The sequence below is a fragment of the Oncorhynchus tshawytscha genome, linkage group LG04 (assembly GCF_018296145.1).
Source record: "Oncorhynchus tshawytscha isolate Ot180627B linkage group LG04, Otsh_v2.0, whole genome shotgun sequence".
NCBI classification, from domain to species: domain Eukaryota; kingdom Metazoa; phylum Chordata; class Actinopteri; order Salmoniformes; family Salmonidae; genus Oncorhynchus; species Oncorhynchus tshawytscha.
The window spans coordinates 48,219,591-48,242,948 of NC_056432.1; the positions used below are offsets into that span (position 1 = coordinate 48,219,591).

General features: G+C 42.6%; 1 protein-coding gene across 1 annotated transcript in view; it reads left to right on the forward strand.

The window, feature by feature from the left end:
- LOC112248944 (centrosomal protein of 120 kDa) overlaps positions 1-23,358 on the forward strand; it is a 53,933-nt gene that overhangs the window by 20,570 nt on the left and 10,005 nt on the right. The window contains exons 11-18 of the mRNA XM_042320836.1: positions 614-817; positions 984-1,080; positions 1,430-1,591; positions 1,726-1,813; positions 2,028-2,122; positions 4,783-4,944; positions 6,773-6,895; positions 18,230-18,328. Coding sequence (XP_042176770.1) covers positions 614-817; positions 984-1,080; positions 1,430-1,591; positions 1,726-1,813; positions 2,028-2,122; positions 4,783-4,944; positions 6,773-6,895; positions 18,230-18,328 — 1,030 coding nt within the window. The remainder of the gene's footprint in view (positions 1-613; positions 818-983; positions 1,081-1,429; positions 1,592-1,725; positions 1,814-2,027; positions 2,123-4,782; positions 4,945-6,772; positions 6,896-18,229; positions 18,329-23,358) is intronic.

The following is a 23,358-nucleotide window of genomic DNA, read 5'->3' on the forward strand; positions in this document are numbered from 1 at the left end:
GGACGGCCAGGTCTTGGTAGATTTGCAGTGGTCTGATACTCCTTCCATTTCAATATTATCGCTTGCACAGTGCTCCTTGGGATGTTTAAAGCTTGGGAAATCTTTTTGTATCCAAATCCGGCTTTAAACTTCTTCACAACAGTATCTCGGACCTGCCTGGTGTGTTCCTTGTTCTTCATGATGCTCTCTGCGCTTTTAACGGACCTCTGAGACTATCACAGTGCAGGTGCATTTATACGGAGACTTGATTACACACAGGTGGATTGTATTTATCATCATTAGTCATTTAGGTCAACATTGGATCATTCAGAGATCCTCACTGAACTTCTGGAGAGAGTTTGCTGCACTGAAAGTAAAGGGGCTGAATAATTTTGCACGCCCAATTTTTCAGTTTTTGATTTGTTAAAAAAGTTTGAAATATCCAATAAATGTCGTTCCACTTCATGATTGTGTCCCACTTGTTGTTGATTCTTCACAAAAAAATACAGTTTTATATCTTTATGTTTGAAGCCTGAAATGTGGCAAAAGGTCGCAAAGTTCAAGGGGGCCGAATACTTTCGCAAGGCACTGTATCCCCCTTTCCCCTGTTAATGGAGTTTTCTCTTTGGTGTAGGGTGCCCCTAGTGGTGGAGGTGTGGAACAAAAATACCAGCTCCAGAGACATTCTCCTGGGCACGGCCAGCATACAGCTGTCCCACCTCCTGACTGCAGAGAAGAGCCGCTTCCTGGGCCCCATGGGCCAGCAGCACTGGAGGCAGACCTTCTCCGAGAGGATCCCAGTCATAAAGGCCCAAGGGATTTCAGCGGCAGGGACTGGGCATGCTACATATAGACTCTTGGAAGATATTATCATCAGTAGTAGTCATGTGTGGCTGCAGTTCTATGTATGCTTGTTAGATGGCACCCTTGACTGCCTCTTGACTGCTTGGTTGAGCTAGTGTTAGTACGGTGTGAAACAACTTGCGTGTGTCTCCTTTCCACAGGCCCAGTGAAAAGGTGGCTGAGCTGTGCTACGTCACAACCCTGGAGAACCTTGGTTTAGTCAAGGTCCAAGATATTGTCATGTCTGAGTCCTCCCAGGTACAATGTGGTACATACTGTATGTTTGTACACAAGTTGATGCTTTTAGATTTGTGCACCACTAATACTGTAATTCACCATTTGAGCTGTAGTGAGAGACCAAGTAGAATGACTGGGGCACATTCTTAAATCATCTTAGTGGGTGCTGTTCTAGGATCAGGTCTTCCCTGCCCATGTAATCAGATTCATTATAATTTTAAAAGGCCACTACTTCTACTTTGAGATACTTTGTGTATACGGGACTGGTCAGGGCCCATATTTATAAAGTTGTCTCACAGTAGAAGGGCAATTCAGGATCTGTTTGGCCTTTTTAGATCATAGTAAATAACATGATCTTGTATTGTGACAGAATGGGTATTCTGTGGCGCAAAAGACGGTGCCAGCTCTGCGACCAGCTCCTCCCAGCAGTGCAGGCAGAGTCCCCACCGAGCCCCGCGAGACGCTGGAGTACAGGGCTGCCCTGGAGCTGGAGATGTGGAAGGAGATGCAGGAGGATCTCTTTGATGACCAGGTGGCTATACTGCAGTGAATGTGTTATTGTAGCAATTCCATTGATGCCTTTTTGTTTTGGTACAAACGTGTGTGTGTGTGTGTGTGTGTGTGTGTGTGTGTGTGTGTGTGTGTGTGCGCGCTCAACGTCCTCAGCTGAAGAAGAAAGAGCTGGGCCATATGCAGGCGTTGGCCGAGGAATGGAAGAAGAGGGATCGGGAGCGCGAGTCTCTGGTCAGAAAAAGGTACACTGTAATGTATTATTCTAGGAGTTGGTTGACGTTGCCTCTAGATGCTGATCCTGAGTCAGTTTTGCACCCCCAGTAATGGTTAAGGGTTTGATTGGGCAAGGGGAAGATGATGCTAGATCTGTACCTAGGGGAAACTTCACTCCGGAGCATTATACTACTTTTCTTATGGTCGTAGTGTGACAGATGTGCCTTATGTGATGTGTTTCCAGGAGGTAGAATACAACATCTTGGAGGAGCAGCTTCAGAAGATTCTGGCTGACCTTGAGAAGAGAGAGAAGCATCTATGCCATGCAGAAATGGAGGTTGGTTTATTTAATATTTTTAAAATGTAAACATTTCAAGGAGAGCGCAGGACGCACAGTGTAATGCACGGTATGTATAGTCTTAAAAATGTGAAACTGCACATGCGCTGGGTGCAATCTGACTGCCTGATAGGCACCCTGTAGTCACCTCACTGATGAAGCCGGTATCGCTACACTTTAAATGACTGTATTCTACGTAGTGCAACTATCCAAGATATGTAGAGAAGATAATGGAGCTATATATTTTTGACAATTAACAATTCCCAAAATATAAACTAATCAGTCCTTGACAATCTAAAATTCCCAAAATGTCATGTGTGGAGCTCGGACCCAGCTCCGCTAGGGGGCGGAAGAGGACCCCACAGTTTCATGTTCTTCTATAAAAATAGCAAAAAAGTTCAAATGATTGAGTGGCAGGTTGGTGCAAAATCTGTATCTCCCTTCACGGTGTCAGCAAAATGGACAGAGCACCTATGTGTTGGTGGGCAATGGAAAGCCACCGGGGCAGTTAGGTATGACTCCTTTTGGGTTTCCATAAAAAGCAGGAAAAAAACAACCTTCCCTTAGTAGTCGTTCAGGCAATGTCTGAGAATGCGCTGTAGGACTTTTTATGTCTGTGACTCACTAGTTCTTAAAGAAACCCAACAGTGGCTGCCCTGTGCACTGGAGAAACCGTGAAAAGGCTAATGGATCAAAGGTGGGCCGGACACCTCGCTACTGTGTCCGTGGTTGTTTAAAGTTGTGACAGCATTGTGAAGTTCCTCTGACATCGAATGCACGGGTTCGTACAACACAGAAGTAAGACTTGAGGCTACAGGGCTGCTGAAGGCGGTGACCGTGCCAGGCTTGAAGTTTGTAGCCACCATGGTGCACGGTATCCTCAGTCTTCTCGATCCTCCAAACAAATTACTCAAGGCAAAAGCAACGGATCTACACTGGCATCCGCAGTGCGTTGGAGTGCATCGAGAAGCTGAGGTGTGACAGAGTTCGAAGTCATTTGGGCATAGTGCAGTGCAAATGCTGTCATTGGTGAAATGTCAGACCGATTTAGCAAACACAACAGCCAACTGCTGGAGTCTTTCTAGATGTGAAACCATTCGCCTTTTGTTTACTGCGTTTGTTTGGTGTTCATATAAGTAGCCTAAATATAGATTGTGTCATTCCTTTTATCAATCTGATATTTAGTTTACTAGGCCTACTACTTGGTACCGCTGTTTTGTTCTGTTCGCATTTGTTCACATTAGCAGTTGTCTGTATTCTAAGCCAAACTGGAATTCAGTATTTTTGTTGGCTACTACTTTCAGCATTTAGTTTGCATTATTTTGGTAAGACAGCTGTGTGTACGGCTGCATTCACATAGGCTGTTTGTAATTGGGTAATTCACCTATCTATATTCATTACCAAAATGACCTTGCGCTGTCCGTTGTGCTGATACAGCGCAGCGGAGATGGGCTACAGATTTCGTGCCAACCTGTCACTTCTAAAGCACTCAATGATCTCGGAGTCTCAGCATTTGAACATTGTTTATTTTGGTACAGTGTGATATAAGCAGAATTCAATAAGTCCAATGCAGGAACCCCAAAAAATTGTGCCACCCTCGCTGATTTCAACTGCCCCATTAATCACTTTATCCTTGCGCCGAGACTGATGGGGCACCCATTTGATTTTGTTTGAGTCACTCGGATAGCATAAGAGCACGGCATGAGCCATGGCAAAGTGTGGAGCACTGCAGAAAAAATAATTATACATTATTCTATCTGTTTTGTCACATACACTGGATAGGAAACTAGCTTTAAAACTCCACATTTTCTCTCAGCCCCATGGCAAAATGTGTATAATTGCATGGAATTAGCTTCTTTATCTTGTTTAATTTATATTTTTTATTGAAATGTTTTGTATTTTAATTTTTTACCCCTTTTTCTCCCTAATTTCGGGGTATCCAATTTGGTAGTTAGTCTTGTTTCATTGCTGCAACTCCCGTACGGACTCGGGAGAGGCGAAGGTCGAGAGCCGTGCGTCCTCTGAAACACAATCAAGCCGCACTGCTTCTTGACACAATGCCCACATAACCCGAAAGCCAGCCGCCATAATGTGACAGAGGAAACACATACACCTGGTGAGCATGTCAGCGTGCACTGTGCCCGGCCCGCCACAGGAGTCGCTAGTGCGCTATACGACAAGGACATCCCTGCCGGCCAAACCCTCCTGTTAGACCACTGTGTCACTCGGGAGGTCTGGAATTAGCTTTGAAACATTTTCTGTGGCCAAGAGGGGGAGGGGGGCCCTCAAATTGTTGGACGGAGAGAATGCCATTGGCTACGCCCACTACCCCCCCGTGAACTTTGCCACCGCTGCAAAAACAAATCCTCTGGAAATACTGCATCAGGATAGACATTTATTCACCATAGGTTGAAGGTGATCAGTCAGACAGCTGGTTATTATCTTGCATTCTGAGGGATTGAATGTACCTAAACCATACCAGGAAAAAGGACACCATAACACCACACCATAACAGAACTCTCATTTACTTTTTTTGGGCAGTTTGGCTGTTACCTGTACATCCCAATAATACATTTCACTCTGCATACCTTTAGCGTTACGAGGGTGTGGATACTTGCTCAAACCTGTATTATTAACCCCATCACTGCTTGTGCTTTCAGATGCAGCGCTTGCAGAGGGAGATGCGGGCTGAGCACGAGTTAAGCATGTGCAAGCTCCAGGAGAGCGGCCAGCGGCTCCGCGAGGACTGCACTCACCAGGTGGATCTGGAGAGGTCAAGGGTCAGGCAGCTGGAGGAGGAGCGTGGCAGGCAGCAACAGCAGGTAGGCGTCAGGGCGCTGGACTGGGGAAGGAATGCTAGGCTGGCCCGCTCAATACACACCTTGGGAGGAGATGAGGGTCCTGGGGTGACCATTGACCATGAGGTCAATGGGCCATGTCATCCCCCGGTGGACATTGTGAAATGGACAAAAAAAGAGAGAAGAAAGCAGCACGGGTCAGACGGACACCAGGGTTTCGGCCAGGCTTCTTGCCTCTTGCAGTTTCCGGAGGATACCATCAATATCTGACCAGCCGTGACCATCCAACCCCGATCTGCTGTTCTCTCAGGCCTAACACACCCGGTGCATTGCATGATTCTGTAGTAGAACAGACCTGGCCTTTAGCATTTATTAAATACTTAATTTTGTTTTCCCAGTCTCTCAATGACTTACATATTTTGCCTTCATTTAACCAGGTATCTTTATTTCATTACAGAATGAGAGGTGATAGCATGTTCAAGTTCTGGAAAATGTATCACATACTCCCCTGTTTGATTTCCATGTGTCACGAATGTGTTCTGCTCTGTAGTAGATTGTCAAAATGATCATAATAGCGGAAAGAGTTCAGCAGCAGCCATGTGTGTGAACTTCTACATAATACACCTTGAAGAGCAGGCTAAAGCAGGGATTCAAGCTGTGAAATTGGCTCAGTTTTTCTTAATTTTAAAATAGTGAGTTTGATTTAGTCCAGATATAGTCCTTAGTGCTTTTTCAATGTTAAGGAGAGAAACCAGCCCCCCTGCTTTACTCATGTAGGCCAACCTATGGTATGTAGGCTACAGTATGTCATGAGATGTCGGTTCTTTTCAGTCCCACTCCACCCCCCCAGTATGCTCTGGATATTTTACAGTGAAGAAGAAAATGTGCATTATTTTCGCTAGAATCTCTCCCTTGTCCTCACAGACAAACCCACTTACTGAAATAGTTGTCTGCCGTCTCATTTTCCCAGAAAATATCTGGACTCTCCGGCCATAACAAATCAAGCAAAGTAGGTTTCTGACATGCGGAAAGAAGGCAGTGCTGTGAAATCTGCTAGCCAGCCTGCCACGCTGCTCTATATCTTGTCTCCCCATGTCAGGAATGTGTAAACATACATTTGTCGTCCTCTGTCGGCACACACCAGAGCCCGTTTATCAGGCCTGGATCCATCCACCCTGCTTTCCAGCACAGAATACCAGGCATTGTGTGTGGGGTTTGTTGCTCTTCCGCCTGCCTTGTCTAAAAGACCGACAGGATAACATTGAGAACCGCACAATCTCAATTACTCTGGGGATTTAGATGTCAGCAAACACCAGCTAGGCTCCTATGATTTTGAGGAATCTGGCATTTGTTTATTAGTCAGTGGAAGCATTGCATAGGACGCACGGCCATCAATGAAAGTTGTTACAGTATAATGTATTGTTCTCGTTGGTGGGTCACGCTCCTAGCCAAGTCATGAGCTACTCTCCTGTTCTCCATTTAGTCAGAGCAGTTGTAAGGTTGTTAAAATGTAACACTGACAGTTAAGCCTTTGGGTGACATTTATTTTTATGCAAAAATAGCAATCATCATTATCTGTGTCATTAAATGTGAAACTTTTCAACAATTGTGCGGTGATTATTTAACTGGAGTTTAGTAAACTGAGCAATACATAAATAGTCTCTTTATAACACACATTGTTGAAGAGTTTTAAATTAAATCACATTGCGAGATTGAGGTTGAGTTTTGTGGTAAGTTTTGCACTTTGCGCTATAAAAATGTTGCCCTATATGTGTAACACATGACATAATTGGTAGTGATGAGGGATAATCATTTTCTGTTTTGCTCCTCATAGTAAGTTCTTCTGTTGTAGATGCTGGATGCAGAGAACAAATACAAGCTGTTGGAGAAGGAATACCAGCAGTTTCGGGAGCAGCAGAGCATTCGCCCTGAGATCAGACTACAGTCTGAGATCAACCTGCTAAGTCTGGAGAAGGTGAGCACATCAACTTCTAACTCTACTGCTTACATAACCCCAGTTCTCTGATATTATGAGTGACGTATTTCAGTGGGATTTCAGTCCCATAACTCGAAGAAACCAATCACAAGCGTCTGAAGACAGACCTGAAGAGGAGCGACTATGGTGCGCCCTCACCCTGTATAAAGACGCCACTCTCCTGCTCACTGCCACATTTTTTCAAACATGCGTCTTGCGATCAGGGAAGTGTGGTGAAATATTTCACTCATAATATCAGAGAACTGGGGTTGTGTACATAACCTTGTTCTCTTTCAATTACCTGTTCTGTATTTCACGGTGGTAAACTCCGTATCGCAACATGCTCTCCAAAAGCCAGGATATCCCAACACAGAGACCCTCAAAGGTCCCTAAACTGAGGGTGCACGCTCTGTAAAGGCACGGAAACGATTAATGGCAAAGAAGACTGGTGTTTGGCGGGTACTATTTAGTGAAGCTGCCAGTTGAGGACTTCGAAGGCATCTGTTTCTCAAACTAGACACTCTAATGTACTTGTCCTCTTGCTCAGTTGTGCACTGGGGCCTCCCACTCCTCTTTCTATTCTGGTTAGAGCCAGTTTGCGCTGTTCTGTGAAGGGACTAGTACACAGAGTTGTACGAGATCTTCAGTTTCTTGGCAATTTCTCAAATGGAATAGCCTTCATTTTTCAGAACAAAAATAGACTGAGTCTCAGAAGAAAGTTCTTTGTTGTTCTTTTTGAGCCTGTAATCGAACCCACAAATGCTGATGTTCCAGATACTCAACTAGTCTAAAGAAGGCCAGTTTTATTGCTTCTTTAATCAGGACAACAGTTTTCAGCTGTGCTAACATAATTGCAAAAGAGTTTTCTAATGATCAATTAGCCTTTTTAAAATGATACCTTTGGATTAGCTAACACAACGTGCCATTGGAACACAGGTGTAATGGTTGCTGATAATGTGCCTCTGTACGCCTATGTAGATATTTCATTCAAAAATCTGCCGTTTCCAGCTACAATGGGTATTTACAACATTAACAATGTGTACAATGTATTTCGGATCAATTTGATGTTATTTTAATAGACAAAAAATGAGCTTTTCTTTCAAAAACAAGGACATTTCTAAGTGACCCCAAACGTTTGAACTGTAGAGTACATAGAATGAACAAATACGTCTGCTCATTTTTTGTAATTTTTCAATGGTTGCTTCAGGGCGCTCTACAAGCTGCTCATTGAACATCATTCAGCCCGTAAGTTACAACGTGAGAGAAAGTTGGCATGGTGGTTTGACGGTGAGTAGCTTGCCAGCGACACTGTAGTTGAATAAGTAAATAATCAAAGTACACTTCACCAAGCAAGCAGTGGCCCTGTCTTCATCACATGCACGCATAGCTAGCCAATAATGTATTTAGCCTAGCTAGATAGCTATCAATTTGTACTTATATGCGAACACTGGACGGTCGCCAATGTGAACACCTACGCATCCTTGACACAAAATATGCAATCTGCAAAAAAAGCAAGACAGTTGGTGAAGAGCTATCTTTCAAGCCATGTGCTTACATTCATGATGAGATTTGTTTTTTAGCTAGCTAGCTAAATTAGAACGTTTGTGACTGAAATCAGTGCTGCAAACATTTTTCTGCATGGATGTTTTCAGTCATCAGCGCATGCCATTTGTAGCTGAAATATATAGAAAATACATTTTGTAATGAACAGGTAGCGTGTGCTTGTCATTACAAGCTCTCATTGCCAGGTTGTCATAATGTTTCTTTACATGACTGTTTTACGTTGACTGTTGTAAGGCACTGTAGTGAATCTACTCCATACAAATGCTGACATCTAGTGGTGACATTATGGACTGCATGCTACTACATATTTTGAACTTGTCAACAGTGCCGTTTCAGATTTACTTGGAGACTAAGTTTCATTAATCTCATTCAAACCTTGTTTATTTGTGAGCTTGTGGTGCTTCAGCACAAACACTTCTGCATTCGTATCCACTGCCATAGATGAGTACAACTTAAAGATGAGCTTTAGAAGGTAAACCGAACAAGTTTTTTTGTATTTACTTCCTTATTTATAGAGGATACAGTTTTTTTGTGGTTATAATTGTAATATTTAGTTAAGAAATAATCATTTAGAGTATCTGTTAACACTAGAACCACTGGGCCTCCAGGGATCCTCCTTCAAGCTAACGAGCAGTCATTCTGATAGCAACGTTCTAACAGTGTAATTAACGCATTTCATGCAGTGCATTCGGAAAGTATTCAGACCCCTTGACTTTTTCCACATTTTGTTACATTACAGCCTTATTCTAAAATTTATTAAATTGTTTTTTTCCCCCACTCATTAATTTACACACAGTACCCCATAATGACAAAGCAAAAACGGGTTTTTAGAAATTTTTGCTAATATATAACAAAGAAAAGTATAACGTTTACATAAATTATTCAGACCCATTACTTAGTACTTTGTTGAAGCACTTTTGGCAGAGATTAAAGCCTCAAGTCTTCTTGGGTATGACGCTGCAAGCTTGGCACACCTGAATTTTGGGAGTTTCTCCCATTCTTCTCTGCAGATTCTCTCAAGCTCTGTCAGGTTGGATGGGGAGCGTTGCTGCACAGATATTTTTATGTCTCTCCAGAGATGTTCCATCGAGTTTAAGTCCGGGCTTTGGCTGGGCCACTCAAGGACATTCAGAGACTCCTGCGATGTCTTGGCTGTGTGCTTAGGGCTGGTCCTGTTGGAAGGGAAACCTTCACCCCAGTCTGAGGATCTGAGCACTCTGGAGCAGGTTTTCATTAAGGATCTCTCTGTACTTTGCTCCGTTCATCTTTCCTTCGATCCTGACTAGTCTCCCAGTCCCTGCCACTGAAAAACGTCCCCAAAGCATGATGCTGCCACCACCATGCTTCACCGGAGGGATGGTGCCAGGTTTCCTCCAGACGTGACACTTGGCATCCAGGCCAAAGAGTTCAATCTTGGTTTCGTCAGACCAATCTTTTTTCTCATGGTCAGAGTCTTTAGGTACCTTTTGGCAAACTCCAAGCGGGCTGTCATGTGTCTTCCGTCTGGCCACTCTACCATAAAGTCCTAATTGATGGAGTGCTACAGAGATAGTTGTCCTTCTGGAAGGTTCTCTCATCTCCACAAAGGAACTCTAGAGCTCTGTCTGAGTGACCATCGGGTTCTTGGCCACCTCCCTGACCAATGCCTTTCTCCCCTGATTGCTCAGTTTGGCCAGGTGGCCAGGTCGATGGAAGAGTCTTGTGATTCCAAATTTCTTCATTTAAGAATGATTGAGGCCCCTGGGATCTCAGGGACCTTCAATGCTGCATATATGTTTTGGTACCCCTTCCCAGTTCTGTGCCTCGACTCAATCCTGTCTCGGTGCTCTATGTAGAATTTCGTCAACCTTTTGGCTTGGTTTTTGCTCTGACCTGCATGTTCAACTCTGGGACCTTACATAGACAGGTGTGTGCCTTTCCAAATCCTATCCAATTAATTGAATTTACCACAGGTGGACTCCAGGTTTGTAGAAACCTCAAGGATGATCAATGGAAACATGATGAGCTCAAGATCGAGTCTCATAGCAAAGGGTCTGAATACTTATGTAAATAAGATATTTTTCTGCTTTAAAAAAACAAACATTTGCAAACATTTCTTAACCTGTTTTCGCTTTGTCATCTATGGGGTATTGTGTGTAGATTTCTGGGATTTTTTTCAAATTAAATCCATTTTAGAAGAAGGCTTTAACTAGGGACGCACCAATATAACATTTTTGGCCGATACCAATGTTTTCCTTGCCAAAAAACCCGATACCGGTAACTGATTATTTAGCTACAGCACACCTCTGGATAACTGCTAGCTAGCTAATGTGTTTCGGCCTTGTGGTTATAGTGTTCTTTACAGTGCTCATCATTGCCAGGCATCAGCCGCAACAACTGATATCCTATCCAAACCGGACCTAGCTCAGCATGCAAGTCCCCACATTCTTGTGTTTGCGGTTCTAAGATTGCAAGAACGGATTCTCTGTGCGTTATAATGCTGAAACACAAGATGATGGCGGTGGATGAATAGCACAACAATGGGCCTTGATCTCGTCACAGTATCTCTGTGCATTCAAATTACTATAGATAAAATGCAATTGTGTTCATCGTCCGGGGCTTATGCCTGCCCATACCATAACCCCACCGCCACAAGGGGTCACACTCTTTTCACATCAGCAAACCGCTCGCCCATACGAGGCCATACACGTGGTCTGCGGTTGTGAGACTGGTTGGACGACACTGTCAAATTCTCTAAAATTACATTGGAGAAGGCTTATGGTAGATAAATGAAAACTCAACAGCACGCTCCCTCCACTTGAGACGTGGCATTGAGTGGGTTTTTATTGTCCCCAGCATAAGGTGCACCTGTGTAATGATCATGCTGTTGAAACAGCTACTTGATATGCTACACCTGTCCGGTAGATGAATTATCTTGGCAAAGGAGAAATGCTTACTAACAGGGATGTGCTAAAAAAAATGTGCACACAATTTGAGAGTGATACGCTTTTTGTGCATGTGGAGCATTTCTTGGATCTTTTATTTCAGCTCATGAAACATTGGCCCAACACTTTACATATTTGTGTGTGTGGTACTGTACAAAAATTTGGACACCTACTCATTCAAGGGTTTTTCTTTATTTTTAAAACTATTTTCTACATTGTAGAATAATAGTGAAGACAGCAGTACTATGAAACACACATGGATTCGCGTAGTAACCAAAAAAGTGTTATACAAATTCTTCAAATTAGCCAACCTTTGCCTTGATGACAGCTTTGCACACTCTTGGCATGATCTCAACCAGCTGTGAGGTGGTCACCTGGAATGCATTTCAATTAACAGGTGTGCCTTGTTAAAGCTAATTTGTGGAATTTCTTTCCTTAATTCATTTGAGCCAATCAGTTGTGTTGTGACAAGGTAGGGTTGGTATACAGAAGATAGCCATATTTGGTAAAAGACAAAGTCCATATTATGGCAAGAACCGCTCAAATAAGCAAAGAGAAACAACAGTCCTTCATTACTTTTAGACATGAAGGGCAGTCAACACGGAATATTTCAAGAACGTTTCTTCAAGTTCAGTTGCAAAAACCATCAAGCGCTATGATGAAACTGGCTCTCATGAGGACCGTCACAGGAAAGGAAGACCCAGAGTTACCTCTGCTGCAGAGGATAAGTTCATTAGTTACCAGCCTCAGAAATTGCAGCCCAATTATATGCTTCACAGGGTTCAAGTAACAGACCCATCCCAACATCAACTGTTCAGAGGAGACTGTATGAATCAGGCCTCCATGGTCGAATTGCTGAAAAGAAACCACTACGAAAGGACATCAATAAGATGAAGAGACTTGCTTGGGCCAAGAAACATGAGCAATGGACATTAGACCGGTGGATATCTGTCCTTTTTGGGTCGGAGTCCAAATTTGCAAACGTGTCTTTGTGAGACGCAGAGTAGGTGAACGGATGATCTCCGCATGTGTGGTTCCCACCGTGAAGCATGGAGGAGGTGGTGTGTTGGTGCTTTGCTGGTGACACCGTGTGATGTATTTAGAATACAAGTCACGCTTAACTAGCGCAGCATTCTGAAGCGATACAACATCCCATCTGGCTTGGGCTTAGTCCGGCTATCATTTGTTTTTCAACTGGACAATGACCAAAAACACAGCTCCAGGCTGTGTAAGGGTCATTTCACCAAGAAGGAGATGGAGTGCTGCATCTGATGACCTGGCCTCCACAATCACCCAACCTTAACACATTTGATATGGTTTGGGATGAGTTGGACCACAGAGTGAAGGAAAAGCAGCCAATAAGTGCTCAGCATATGTGGGAACTCCAAGACTGTTGGAAAAGCATTTCTCATTAAGCATTTGAGAGAATTCCAAGAGTGTGTAAAGCTGTCAAGGTAAAGGGTGGATATTTTGAAGAAATTAAAATGTATTTTGATTTCTTTAACACTTTTTCGGTTACTACATGATTCCATGTGTGTTATTTTATAGTATTGCTGTCTTCACTATTATTCTACAATGTAGAAAATAGTACAAATAAAGAAAAACCCTTGAATGAGTAGGTTATTCAAACTTTTGACTTTTGGCATGTTTATGTAAATACAGTACCAGTCAAAAGATCACCCGGCGCAATGCTAACCTTTGGCTGGAGTGGTGTAAAGCTCACCGCCATTGGGTTCTGGAGAAGCGGAAACGCATTCTCTGGAGTGATGAGTCACGCTACACCATCTGGCAGTCTGACTGACTAATCTGGGTTTGGTGGATGCCAGGAGAACAATACCTCCCCGAATTCAAAGTGCCAACTGTAAAGTGTGGTGGAGGAGGCATTATGGTTTGGTGCTGTTTTTCATGGTTTGTGCTAGGCTCTTTAGTTCCAGTGAAGGGAAATATTAATGCAACAGCATACAATGACCTTCTAGACATTTCTGTGACTCCCTACAGTTTGGGGAGGGCCTTTTCCTTTTTCAGCATGACAATAGCCCCGTGCGCGCACACATACAGAAATGGTTTGTCGATCGGTGTGGGAGAACTTGACTGGCCTGCACAGAGCCCTGACCTCAACCTCATCAAACTCCTTTGGGATGAATTGGAACGCTGACTACAAGCCAGGCCTAATCGCCCAACATCAGAGCCCGACCTCGCTAAAGCGCTTGTGACTGAATGGAAGCAACTCCCCCCTGCAATGTTCCAACATCTAGTGGAAAGCCTTCCCAGATGAGTTGAGGCTGTTATAGCAGCAAAGGGGGGGACCAAATCCTTATTTATACCCATGATTTTGGAATTGGATGTTCGACAAGCGTGTAGTGTATGTATCCATTGTCAGATGTTTGATAGGCAATGCATTTGGTACAGTTTATGATTTGACCAAGTGACAGCCTTATTCTAACCAGCTCGTCAAAACAGTGTGCAAAAAGTATTGTATTAGTAGCTAACTGTATTGCTATAAGTATTCTAGCGTATTGCTATAAAAGTATTCTAGCTAGTGTCCATCACTGATACACGCAATAGTTCCTTTTCCTGGCTCACTACAAAAAGCTTTAGGGCCAACTGTTATATTGGTCACCTAGTAGCCAGCTAGTGGAGAACCTGGTAAACATTACAGCTAGGTCGTTACAGCTGTTGTTTAGTTAGCAAGCCAGGTAGCTAACAAGCTAGCTACATTTCGAGTACAGTAGCTAGACTAACTACCGTAATTTCCGGACTATAAGCCGCTACTTTATTCCCACACTTTGAACCTCGCTGTTTATACAATGACGCAGCTAATTTATGGATTTTTCCCGCTTTCACAAGATTCATGCCGCCAACAAAACTGAGCACAGTCACATAATGTGACGTAAAACGAGCGCGCTCAAACTTCCCATCATTCTGATTACGGTAGTAATTTTGTCACCCTCATCATGGCAAAGACCCGGAGAAATGCATATGATGCAGCTTTCAAGTTGAAGGCGATAAATCTGGCTGTTGGAAAAGGAAATAGAGCTGCTGCATGGGAGCTTGGCCTTAATGAGTCGATGATAAGACGTTGGAAACAGCAGCGTGAGGAACTGACTCAGTGCAGAAAGACAACAAAAGCTTTCAGAGGGAAGAAAAGCAGATGGCCCAAAGTATTTGCAGCCACTCGACATCAGTGTAAATCGTGCATTTAAGGTGGCGCTCCTTGTTCAGTGGGAGGCTTGGATGACAAGTTGGGAGAAATCCTTCACTAAAACGGGCCACAGGCGAAGAGCATCTTATGGTCAAGTCTGCCAGTGGGTCCTAACAGCGTGGAGCATTGTCAAAAAATCCACTATCATCAACGGGTTTCGAAAGGCTGGAATGCTGCGTGTTGAAGGGGCAGCATGAGCTCAGCGGGGTATTTGCCTCCGGATGAAAGTGACAAGAGCGACAATGAAAACGATCCAACATCGGATGAAGCAATTCTGAGGCTATTCAACTCCGACACCGAAGGAGATGACTTGAGTGGTTTCAGTGCACAGGAGGAGGAAGATAGTGACCAATGACTTTCTTGGTAGGCTACTGTTTTAATTTTTGTTACAAGCCGTGTTTCGTTTAAAGGCTGTGTAAAGTTAATTTGTTTCAATGTACCGGTAGGCACCTGCGGCTTACAAAATACATATTTTTTAATAATTCAGTGGGTGCGGTTTATATTCAGGTGCGCTTAATAGTCCAGCAATTACGGTACCTAAACTTTACTCATCAGATATCTTAATCAGAAAAACTGCTGAATGTTAGATAGCAAGCATTGTTACAGGTACTATTTATGCGTTAAACAACATTAGAAACTATCCATATTGCTAATAGTTACCGGTAGCTGGCTGGCTGGCTAGCTAGCTTTATTGGTGTAGGGAGTAGATTTGCTAGCCTCCAGTATTGCTGCTAAACTCTGTATTCATCATCCTTGATTATTCAATTCCTTTGCAGAAGAGGGAGAAGGAGAGTGGATCTCCGGTCTCTTGGCCCTCCCACCACTACGGGAGGGAGCTCCCGCTCTGCCTTGTCCAAGCTCTTCTCTGTCCTGGCACCCCAGTGTTGGAACCGGGTTCCTTCTGAAGCGGAGACATCTGCCCATCTTTCAAAAACATCTGAAGCCTTACCTCTTCAAAGAGTAAATTAAATAATCCTACCGCACCCCTTCCATCTTGTGCATGTCCAAGCTCGGGGCGCCCTTAGCCAGTAAGGAGCTTATCCCACAAACTCTTAGCTTACTGTAGGCAAGCTGGAACTGCAGGTAGCAGTTGTTTTAATGGGGCGGCACTAGTGGGAAGGCTCCTCCCATCTATCCATGAACCTGCACCAGCTGGGCTTGGTCGTGGGGGGCAGAGCCACTGTTCCCTCTGGTGCCTCGGAGGCGCACAGAGCTAATGAGAGAGAAACTTGTTTGAGCCTCTTTGTCAGATTCGCCTCTGTTAGCAACTTGCAGAACTGGAGGTCCTCGTTGCAATCACATGATACATAGAAGGCGAGAATCCTTCCTTGCAATCTTAGAACCGCAAGCACAAGATGTGCTTACTAAGTACCACGTTCATATGTACAAACAATAGTAGGCAAGTATAAACAACATGGGACCACACAGCTTTCATACCACTCAGGAAGGAGACGCGTTCTGTCTCCTAGAGATGAACGTACTTTGGTGTGAAGTGCAAATCAACAGCAAAGGACCTTGTGAAGATGCTGGAGGAAACCGGTACCAAAGTATCTATATCCACAGTAAAACAAGTCCTATATCGACATAACCTGAAAGGCCGCTCAGCAAAGAAGCCACTGCTCCAAAACCGGCATAAAAATGCCAGGCTACGGTTTGCAACTGCACATGGGGAATGTTCTCTGGTCTGATGAAACAAAAATAAAAGTGTTTGGCCATAATGACCATAGTTGTGTTTGGTGGAAGAAGGGGAATGCTTGCAAGCCGAAGAACAGCAAACGTGAAGCACGGGTGTGGCAGCATCATGTTGTGGGGGTGCTTTGCTGCAGGAGGGACTGGTGCACTTCACAAAATAGATGGCATCATGAGGTAGGAAAATTACATGGATATATTGAAGCAACATATAGCTTGGTCGCAAATGGTTCTTCCAAATGGACAATGACCCCAAACATATTCCAAATATTCCACAGTTGTGGCAAAATGGCTTAAGGACAACAAAATTAAGGTTTTGGAGTGGCCATCACAAAGTCCTGACCTCAATCCCATTCAAAATTTGTGGGTAAAACTGAAAAAGCGTGTGCGATCAAGGAGGCCTACAAACCTGACTCAGTTACTCCAGCTCTGTCAGGAGGAATGGACCAAATTCACCCAACTTATTGTGGAAGCTTGTGATGGCTACCCGTAACGTTTGACCAAAGTTAAACAATTTTAAAGGCAACACACTCAATTAGTATTTGCTAGCATGTAAACTTTTGACTCACTGGGAATGTGATGAAAGAAATAAAAGCTGAAATTAATCACTCTCTCCTATTATTCTAACATTTCACATTCTTAAAATAAAGTGGTGATCCTAAGACAGGGAATTTTTACTAGGATTTAAATGTCAGGAATTGTGAAACTTGGTTTAAATGTATTTGGTTAAGGTGTATGTAAAGTTCCGACTTCAACTGTACATACCCCAACCAGAAGCAGCATCCGCACTGAGCTAAAGGCTAGAACTGCCTCTTTCAAAGAGCGGGACTCTAACCCTGAAGCTTGTAAGAACACCCGCTATGACCTCCGAACCATCAAACAGGCAAAGCGTCAATACAGGACTAAGATCGAATCGCACAACACTGGCCCCACGCTCGTCGGATGTGGCAGGGCTTGCAAACCATTAGACGACAAAGGGATGCACAGCCGAGAGCTACCCAGTTCCACGAGCCTACATAACCTATTCCACGCCAGGAGTCTGAAAAGATTTGGTATGGGTCCTCAGATCCTCAAGGTTCTAGAGCTGCACCATCGAGAGCATCCTGACGGGTTGCATCACTGCCTGTTATGGCAACTGCTCGGCCTCTGACCGCAATGCATGAAAGAGGGTATTGTGTACGGCCCAGTACATCACAGGGGCCAAGCTTCCTGCCATCCAGCACCTCTACCAGGCGGGGTCACAGGAAGGCCCTAAAAATTCAGACTCCAGCCACTCAAGTCATAGACTGTTCTCTCTGCTACCGCACGGCAAGCGGTACCGGAGCGCCATGTCTATGTCCAAGAGGCTTCTAAACAGCTTCTACCCCCAAGCCATAAGACTGCTGAACATTTAATCAAAGGGCTTACCCAGACTATTTGCATTGCTACTCTGTTATTATCTATGCATAGTCACTTTAATAACTCTACCTACATGTACATATTACCTCGACTAACCGGTACCCCCTGTATATTGTCTCGCTATTGTTATTTCGCCGCTGCTCTTTAATTACTTTTGTTACCTTTTATTTCTTATTTGTATTTTTTAAACTGTGTTGTTGGTTAGGGGCTTGTAGGTAAGCATTTCACTGTAAGGTCTACACCTGTTGTGTTCGGCGCATGTGACTAATAAAATTGTGTACATTTGCTTTTTTTTGGTGCTTTAAAAAAAAAAGAGTCATTTAGCAGACGCTCTTATCCAGAGCCTAACTGGCCCTGGGGTTCGAACCAGCGACCTCTGAACCGTTAGGCTACCTGTAATTGAAAGAGAACCACTTATAACTTGTTTATAACAATGTATAACCTATTTACAACCACTTATAGTCTGTTTGTAACCACTTAAAACCACAGGTTGTAATTTTTACCTTTTTTTTTGTTGAGGTTGTGCTGCATCTTTTAATCAACTATCTGTTATTCAAGGTGGAACTTGAAAGGACACTGGAATCGACGACAAAGTCAAAACTTCATTACAAGCAGCAGTGGGGGCGTGCTTTGAAAGAACTGGCCAGATTCAAACAGGTAGGCCAATTTGGATGACTACCACTTTGATTCAACAGAAATGTATTTGCCTCTGGTATGCTAATACCAACATGATCAGCATGTTTGTGCTATTCTATAGTTAGAATATGTAGGGGTCATATAGATATATACATTAGGAACAACTGCTCTTTCCATGACATAGACTGACCAGTTCAATCCAGGTGAAAGCTATGATCCCTTATTGATTTTACTTGTTAAATCAGTGTAGATAAAGGGGTGGAGACAGGTCAAAGAATGATTTTCATGCCTTGAGACAATTGACACATGGCTTGTGTATGTGTGCCATTCAGAGGGTGAATGGGCAAGAGCTGTTCCTAATGTTTTGTACACATATGTGCTATACAGTGCCTTCGGAAAGTATTCAGACCTTGACCTTTTTTCACATTTTGTTACAGCCTTATTCTAAAATTGATTAAATGAAAAATAAAAAATCCTCAGCAATCTACACACAATACCCCATAATAACAAGGCAAAAACAGTTTGAAAAATTGTTACAAATAAACAGATACCTTATTTACATAAGTATTCAGACCCTTTGCTATGAGACTCAAAATTGAGCTCAGGTGCATCCTGTTTTCATAGATCATCCTTGAGATGTTTCTACAACTTCAATGGAGTCCACCTGGGGTTAATTAAATTGATTAGACATAATTTGGAAAGGCACACACTTGTCTATATAAGGTCCAATAGTTGACAGTGCATGTCAAAAAAATAGAACTGAAAATAGCTGTGCTGCAACGCTCCCCATTCAACCTGACAGTGCTTGAGAGGCTCTGCGGAGGAGAATGGGAGAAACTCCCCAATATATATATATATATATATATATATATATATATATATATATATATATATATATATATATATATATATATATATATATATATATATATATATATATATATACATATATATATATATGTGCCAAGCTTATACATATATATACATATATATATATATATATATATACATATATATACATATATATATATATATACATAGGTGTGCCAAGCTTGTAGCGTCATACCCAAGAAGACTCTAGGCTGTAATCACTGCCAAAGGTGCTTCAACTTAGTACTGAGTAAAGGTTCTGAATATATATATTTTTTAATAAATTGGCAAAAATTTCCATCTGTTTTTGCTTTGTCACTTTGGGGTAATGTGTGAAGATTGAGGAATTAAAAAACATATTTGCTCTATTTTAGAATAAGGATATAACCCCAAAAAATATTTGAAAGTCAAGGGGCTGAATACTTTCCGAAGGCACTATATATACATACATACAGTGGGGCAAAAAAGTATTTAGTCAGCCACCAATTGTGCAAGTTCTCCCACTTAAAAATATGAGAGGCCTGTAATTTTCATCATAGGTACACTTCAACTATGACAGAAAAATGACAGGAAAAATATCCAGAAAACCACATTGTAGGATTTTTTAAAATGAATTTATTTGCCAATTATGGTGGAAAATAAGTATATGGTCACCTACAAACAAGCAAGATTTCTGGCTCTCACAGATCTGTAACTTCTTCTTTAAGATGCTCATCTGTCCTCCACTCGTTACCTGTATTAATGGCACCTGTTTGAAATTGTTATCAGTATAAAAGACACCTGTCCACAACCTCAAACAGTCACACTCTAAACTTCACTATGGCCAAGACCAAAGAGCTGTCAAAAGACACCAGAAACAAAATTGTAGACCTGCACCAGGCTGGGAAGACTGAATCTGCAATAGGTAAGCAGCTTGGTTTGAGGAAATCAACTGTGGGAGCAATTCTTATGAAATGGAAGACATACAAGACCACTGATAATCTCCCTCGATCTGGGGGTCCACGCAAGATCTCACCCCGTGGGGTCAAAATGATCACAAGAACGGTGAGCAACAATCCCAGAACCACATGGGGGGACCTAGTGAATGACCTGCAGAGAGCAGTAAGTAACAAAGCCTACCATCAGTAACACACTACGCCGCCAGGGACTCAAATCCTGCAGTGCCAGACGTGTCCCCCTGCTTAAGCCAGTACATGTCCAGGCCCGTCTGAAGTTTGCTAGAGAGCATTTGGATGATCCAGAAGATTGGGATAATGTCATATGGTCCTGATGAAACCAAAATATAACTTTTTGGTAACACAACTCGTCGTGTTTTGAGGACAAAGAATGCTGAGTTGCATCCAAAGAACACCGTACCTACTGTGAAGCATGGGGGTGGAAACATCATGCTTTGGGGCTGTTTTTCTGCAAAGGGACCAGGACGACTGATCCGTGTAAAGGAAAGAATGAATGGGGCCAAGTATCGTGAGATTTTGAGTGAAAACCTACTTCCATCAGCAAGGGCATTGAAGATTGAACGTGGCTGGGTCTTTCAGCATGACAATGATCCCAAACACACCGCCCGGGCAACGAAGGAGTGGCTTCGTAAGAAGCATTTCAAGGTCCTGGAGTGGCCTAGCCAGTCTCCAGATCTCAACCCCATAGACAATCCTTGGAGGGACTTGAAAGTCTGTGTTGCCCAGCAACAGCCCCAAAACATCACTGCTCTAGAGGAGATCTGCATGGAGGAATGGGCCAAAATACCAGCAACAGTGTGTGAACCTTGTGAAGACTTACAGAAAACGTTTGACCTCTGTTATATACCCTTTGTTGGCAATGACAAAGTATTGAGAAACTTTTGTTTTTGACCAAATACTTATTTTCCACCATAATTTGCAAATAAATTCATTAAAAATCCTACAATGTGATTTTCTGGATTTCTTTTCTCATTTTGTCTGTCATAGTTGAAGTGTACCTATGAAGCCTGTAATTTTCATCATCTTTTTAAGTGGGAGAACTTGCACAATTGATGACTGACTAAATACTTTTTTGCCCCACTGTACACTACAAGTCAAAGTTTGTTCACATCTACTCATTCAAGGGGTTTTCTTTATTTTTACAATGTTTTACTTTGTAGAATAATAGTGAAGGTGTCAAAACTATGAAATGACACATATGGAATCATGTAGTAACCAAAAAAAAGGTGTTAAACAAATCAAAATAGTGTGTGCAAACCTGTCAAGGCAAAGGGTGGCACCTTTGAAGAATCTCAAATATAAAATATATTTTGATTTGTTTAACACTTTGGGTTTCTACATGATTCCATATGTTATTTCATAGTTTTGATTATTCTACAATGTAGTAAATAATAAAGAAAAACCCTTGAATGAGTAGGTGTCCAAACATTTGACTGGTATTGTACTGTATTTACGCATGTACATACAGTGCATTCGGAAAGTATTCAGACTTTTTTACGTTAGTCTTACTCTAAAATTGATTAAATAAAAATCCTCATGAATCTACACACAATACCCCATAAATCCAAAGCAAAAACAGTTTTTGTTAATTTTTAACAAATATTGCATTTACATATGTATTCAGACCTTTTACTCAGTACTTTGTTGGACTTTTGGCAGCGATTAACAGCCTCAAGTCTTCTTGGATATGACAGTACAATCTTGGCACACCTGTGTTTTTGGAGTTTCTCCTATTCTCTGCAGATCCTCTCAAGCTCTATCAGGTTGGATGGGGAACGTCACTGCACAGCTATTTTCAGGTCTCTCCTGCATCGTCTTGGTTATGTGCTTAGGGTCGTTGTCCTGTTGGAAGGTGAACCTTCTCCCTAGTTTGAGGTCCTGAGTGCTCTGGAGCAGGTTTTGGTATTTTATTAGGATACTCATTAGCTGTTGCAGAAGCTTCATGGGGTCCACACAAAACATGACACATGACATAATACAGAACGTTAATAGACAAGATCAGCTGAAGAACAGAACTACATCAATGTTTTTTTCAAGGCACATGCAGCCTAAATATCAATACATGCACACAAACTATCTAGGTCAAATAGGGGAGAGTTGTGAGATGTATTTGTTTTTTGAAACTAGATTTTCTGTTTATTTGAACAATATGAGATGGAACAGAGTTTCATGCAGTAATGGCTCTATATAATACGGTACGCTTTCTTGAATTTGTTCTGGATTTTGGGACTGTGGAAAGACACCTGGTGGCATGTCTGGTGGGGTAAGTGTGTGTCAGAGCTGTGTGTAAGTTGACTATGCAAACAACAATTTGGGATTTTCAACACAATGTTTCTTGTAAAAAGTGATGCAGTCAGTCTCTCCTCAACTCTTAGCCAGGAGACTGGCATGCATAATATTTATATCAGCCATCTGATTACAATGAAGAGCAGGACGTGCTGTTCTGTTCAGGTCCAGCTGCAGCTTAACTAGGTCTTTCCTTGCAGAACTCGACCACACGACTGGACATTAATCAAGATGAGAAAAAACTAGAGCCTACAGAAATATGCTTTTTGGAATATGGTGTCAAAACAACCATTGACTCTAGCGGGTTCTTGGTCACCGCCCTGACCAAGGCCCTTCTCCCCGATTGCTCAGTTTGGCCGGGTGGCCAGCTCTAGGAAGAGTTTTGTGGTTCCGCACTGTGGTTCTGCACTTTTTCCATTTAAGAATGATGGAGGCCACTGTGATCTCAGGGACCTTCAATGCTGCAGACTTTTTTTGGTCGCCTTCCCCAGATCTGTGCCTCGACACTCTATTCCTTCGAACTCATGGCTTTGTTTTTGCTCTGACATGCACTGTCAACTGTGAGACCTTATATAGACAAGTGTGTGCCTTTCCATATGTCCAATCAATTGCATTTACCACAGGTGTACTCCAAGTTGTAGAAAGATCTCAAGGATGATCAATGGAAACCTGATGCACTTATCTCCTCTAGGGTAGGGGGCAGCATTTGGAATTTTGGATGAAAAGCGTGCCCAAATTTAACTGCCTTCTACTCAGGCCCAGAAGATAGGATGTGCATATAATTAGTAGATGTGGATAGAAAACACTCTAAAGTTTCCAACTGTTAAAATAATGTCTTGAGTATAAAATAACTGATTTGGCAGGTGAAAACCTGAGAGAAATCCATTCAGGTAGTAGGATTTTTTTTGTTTGTTGTAGTTTTCTATTCAATGTCATTAC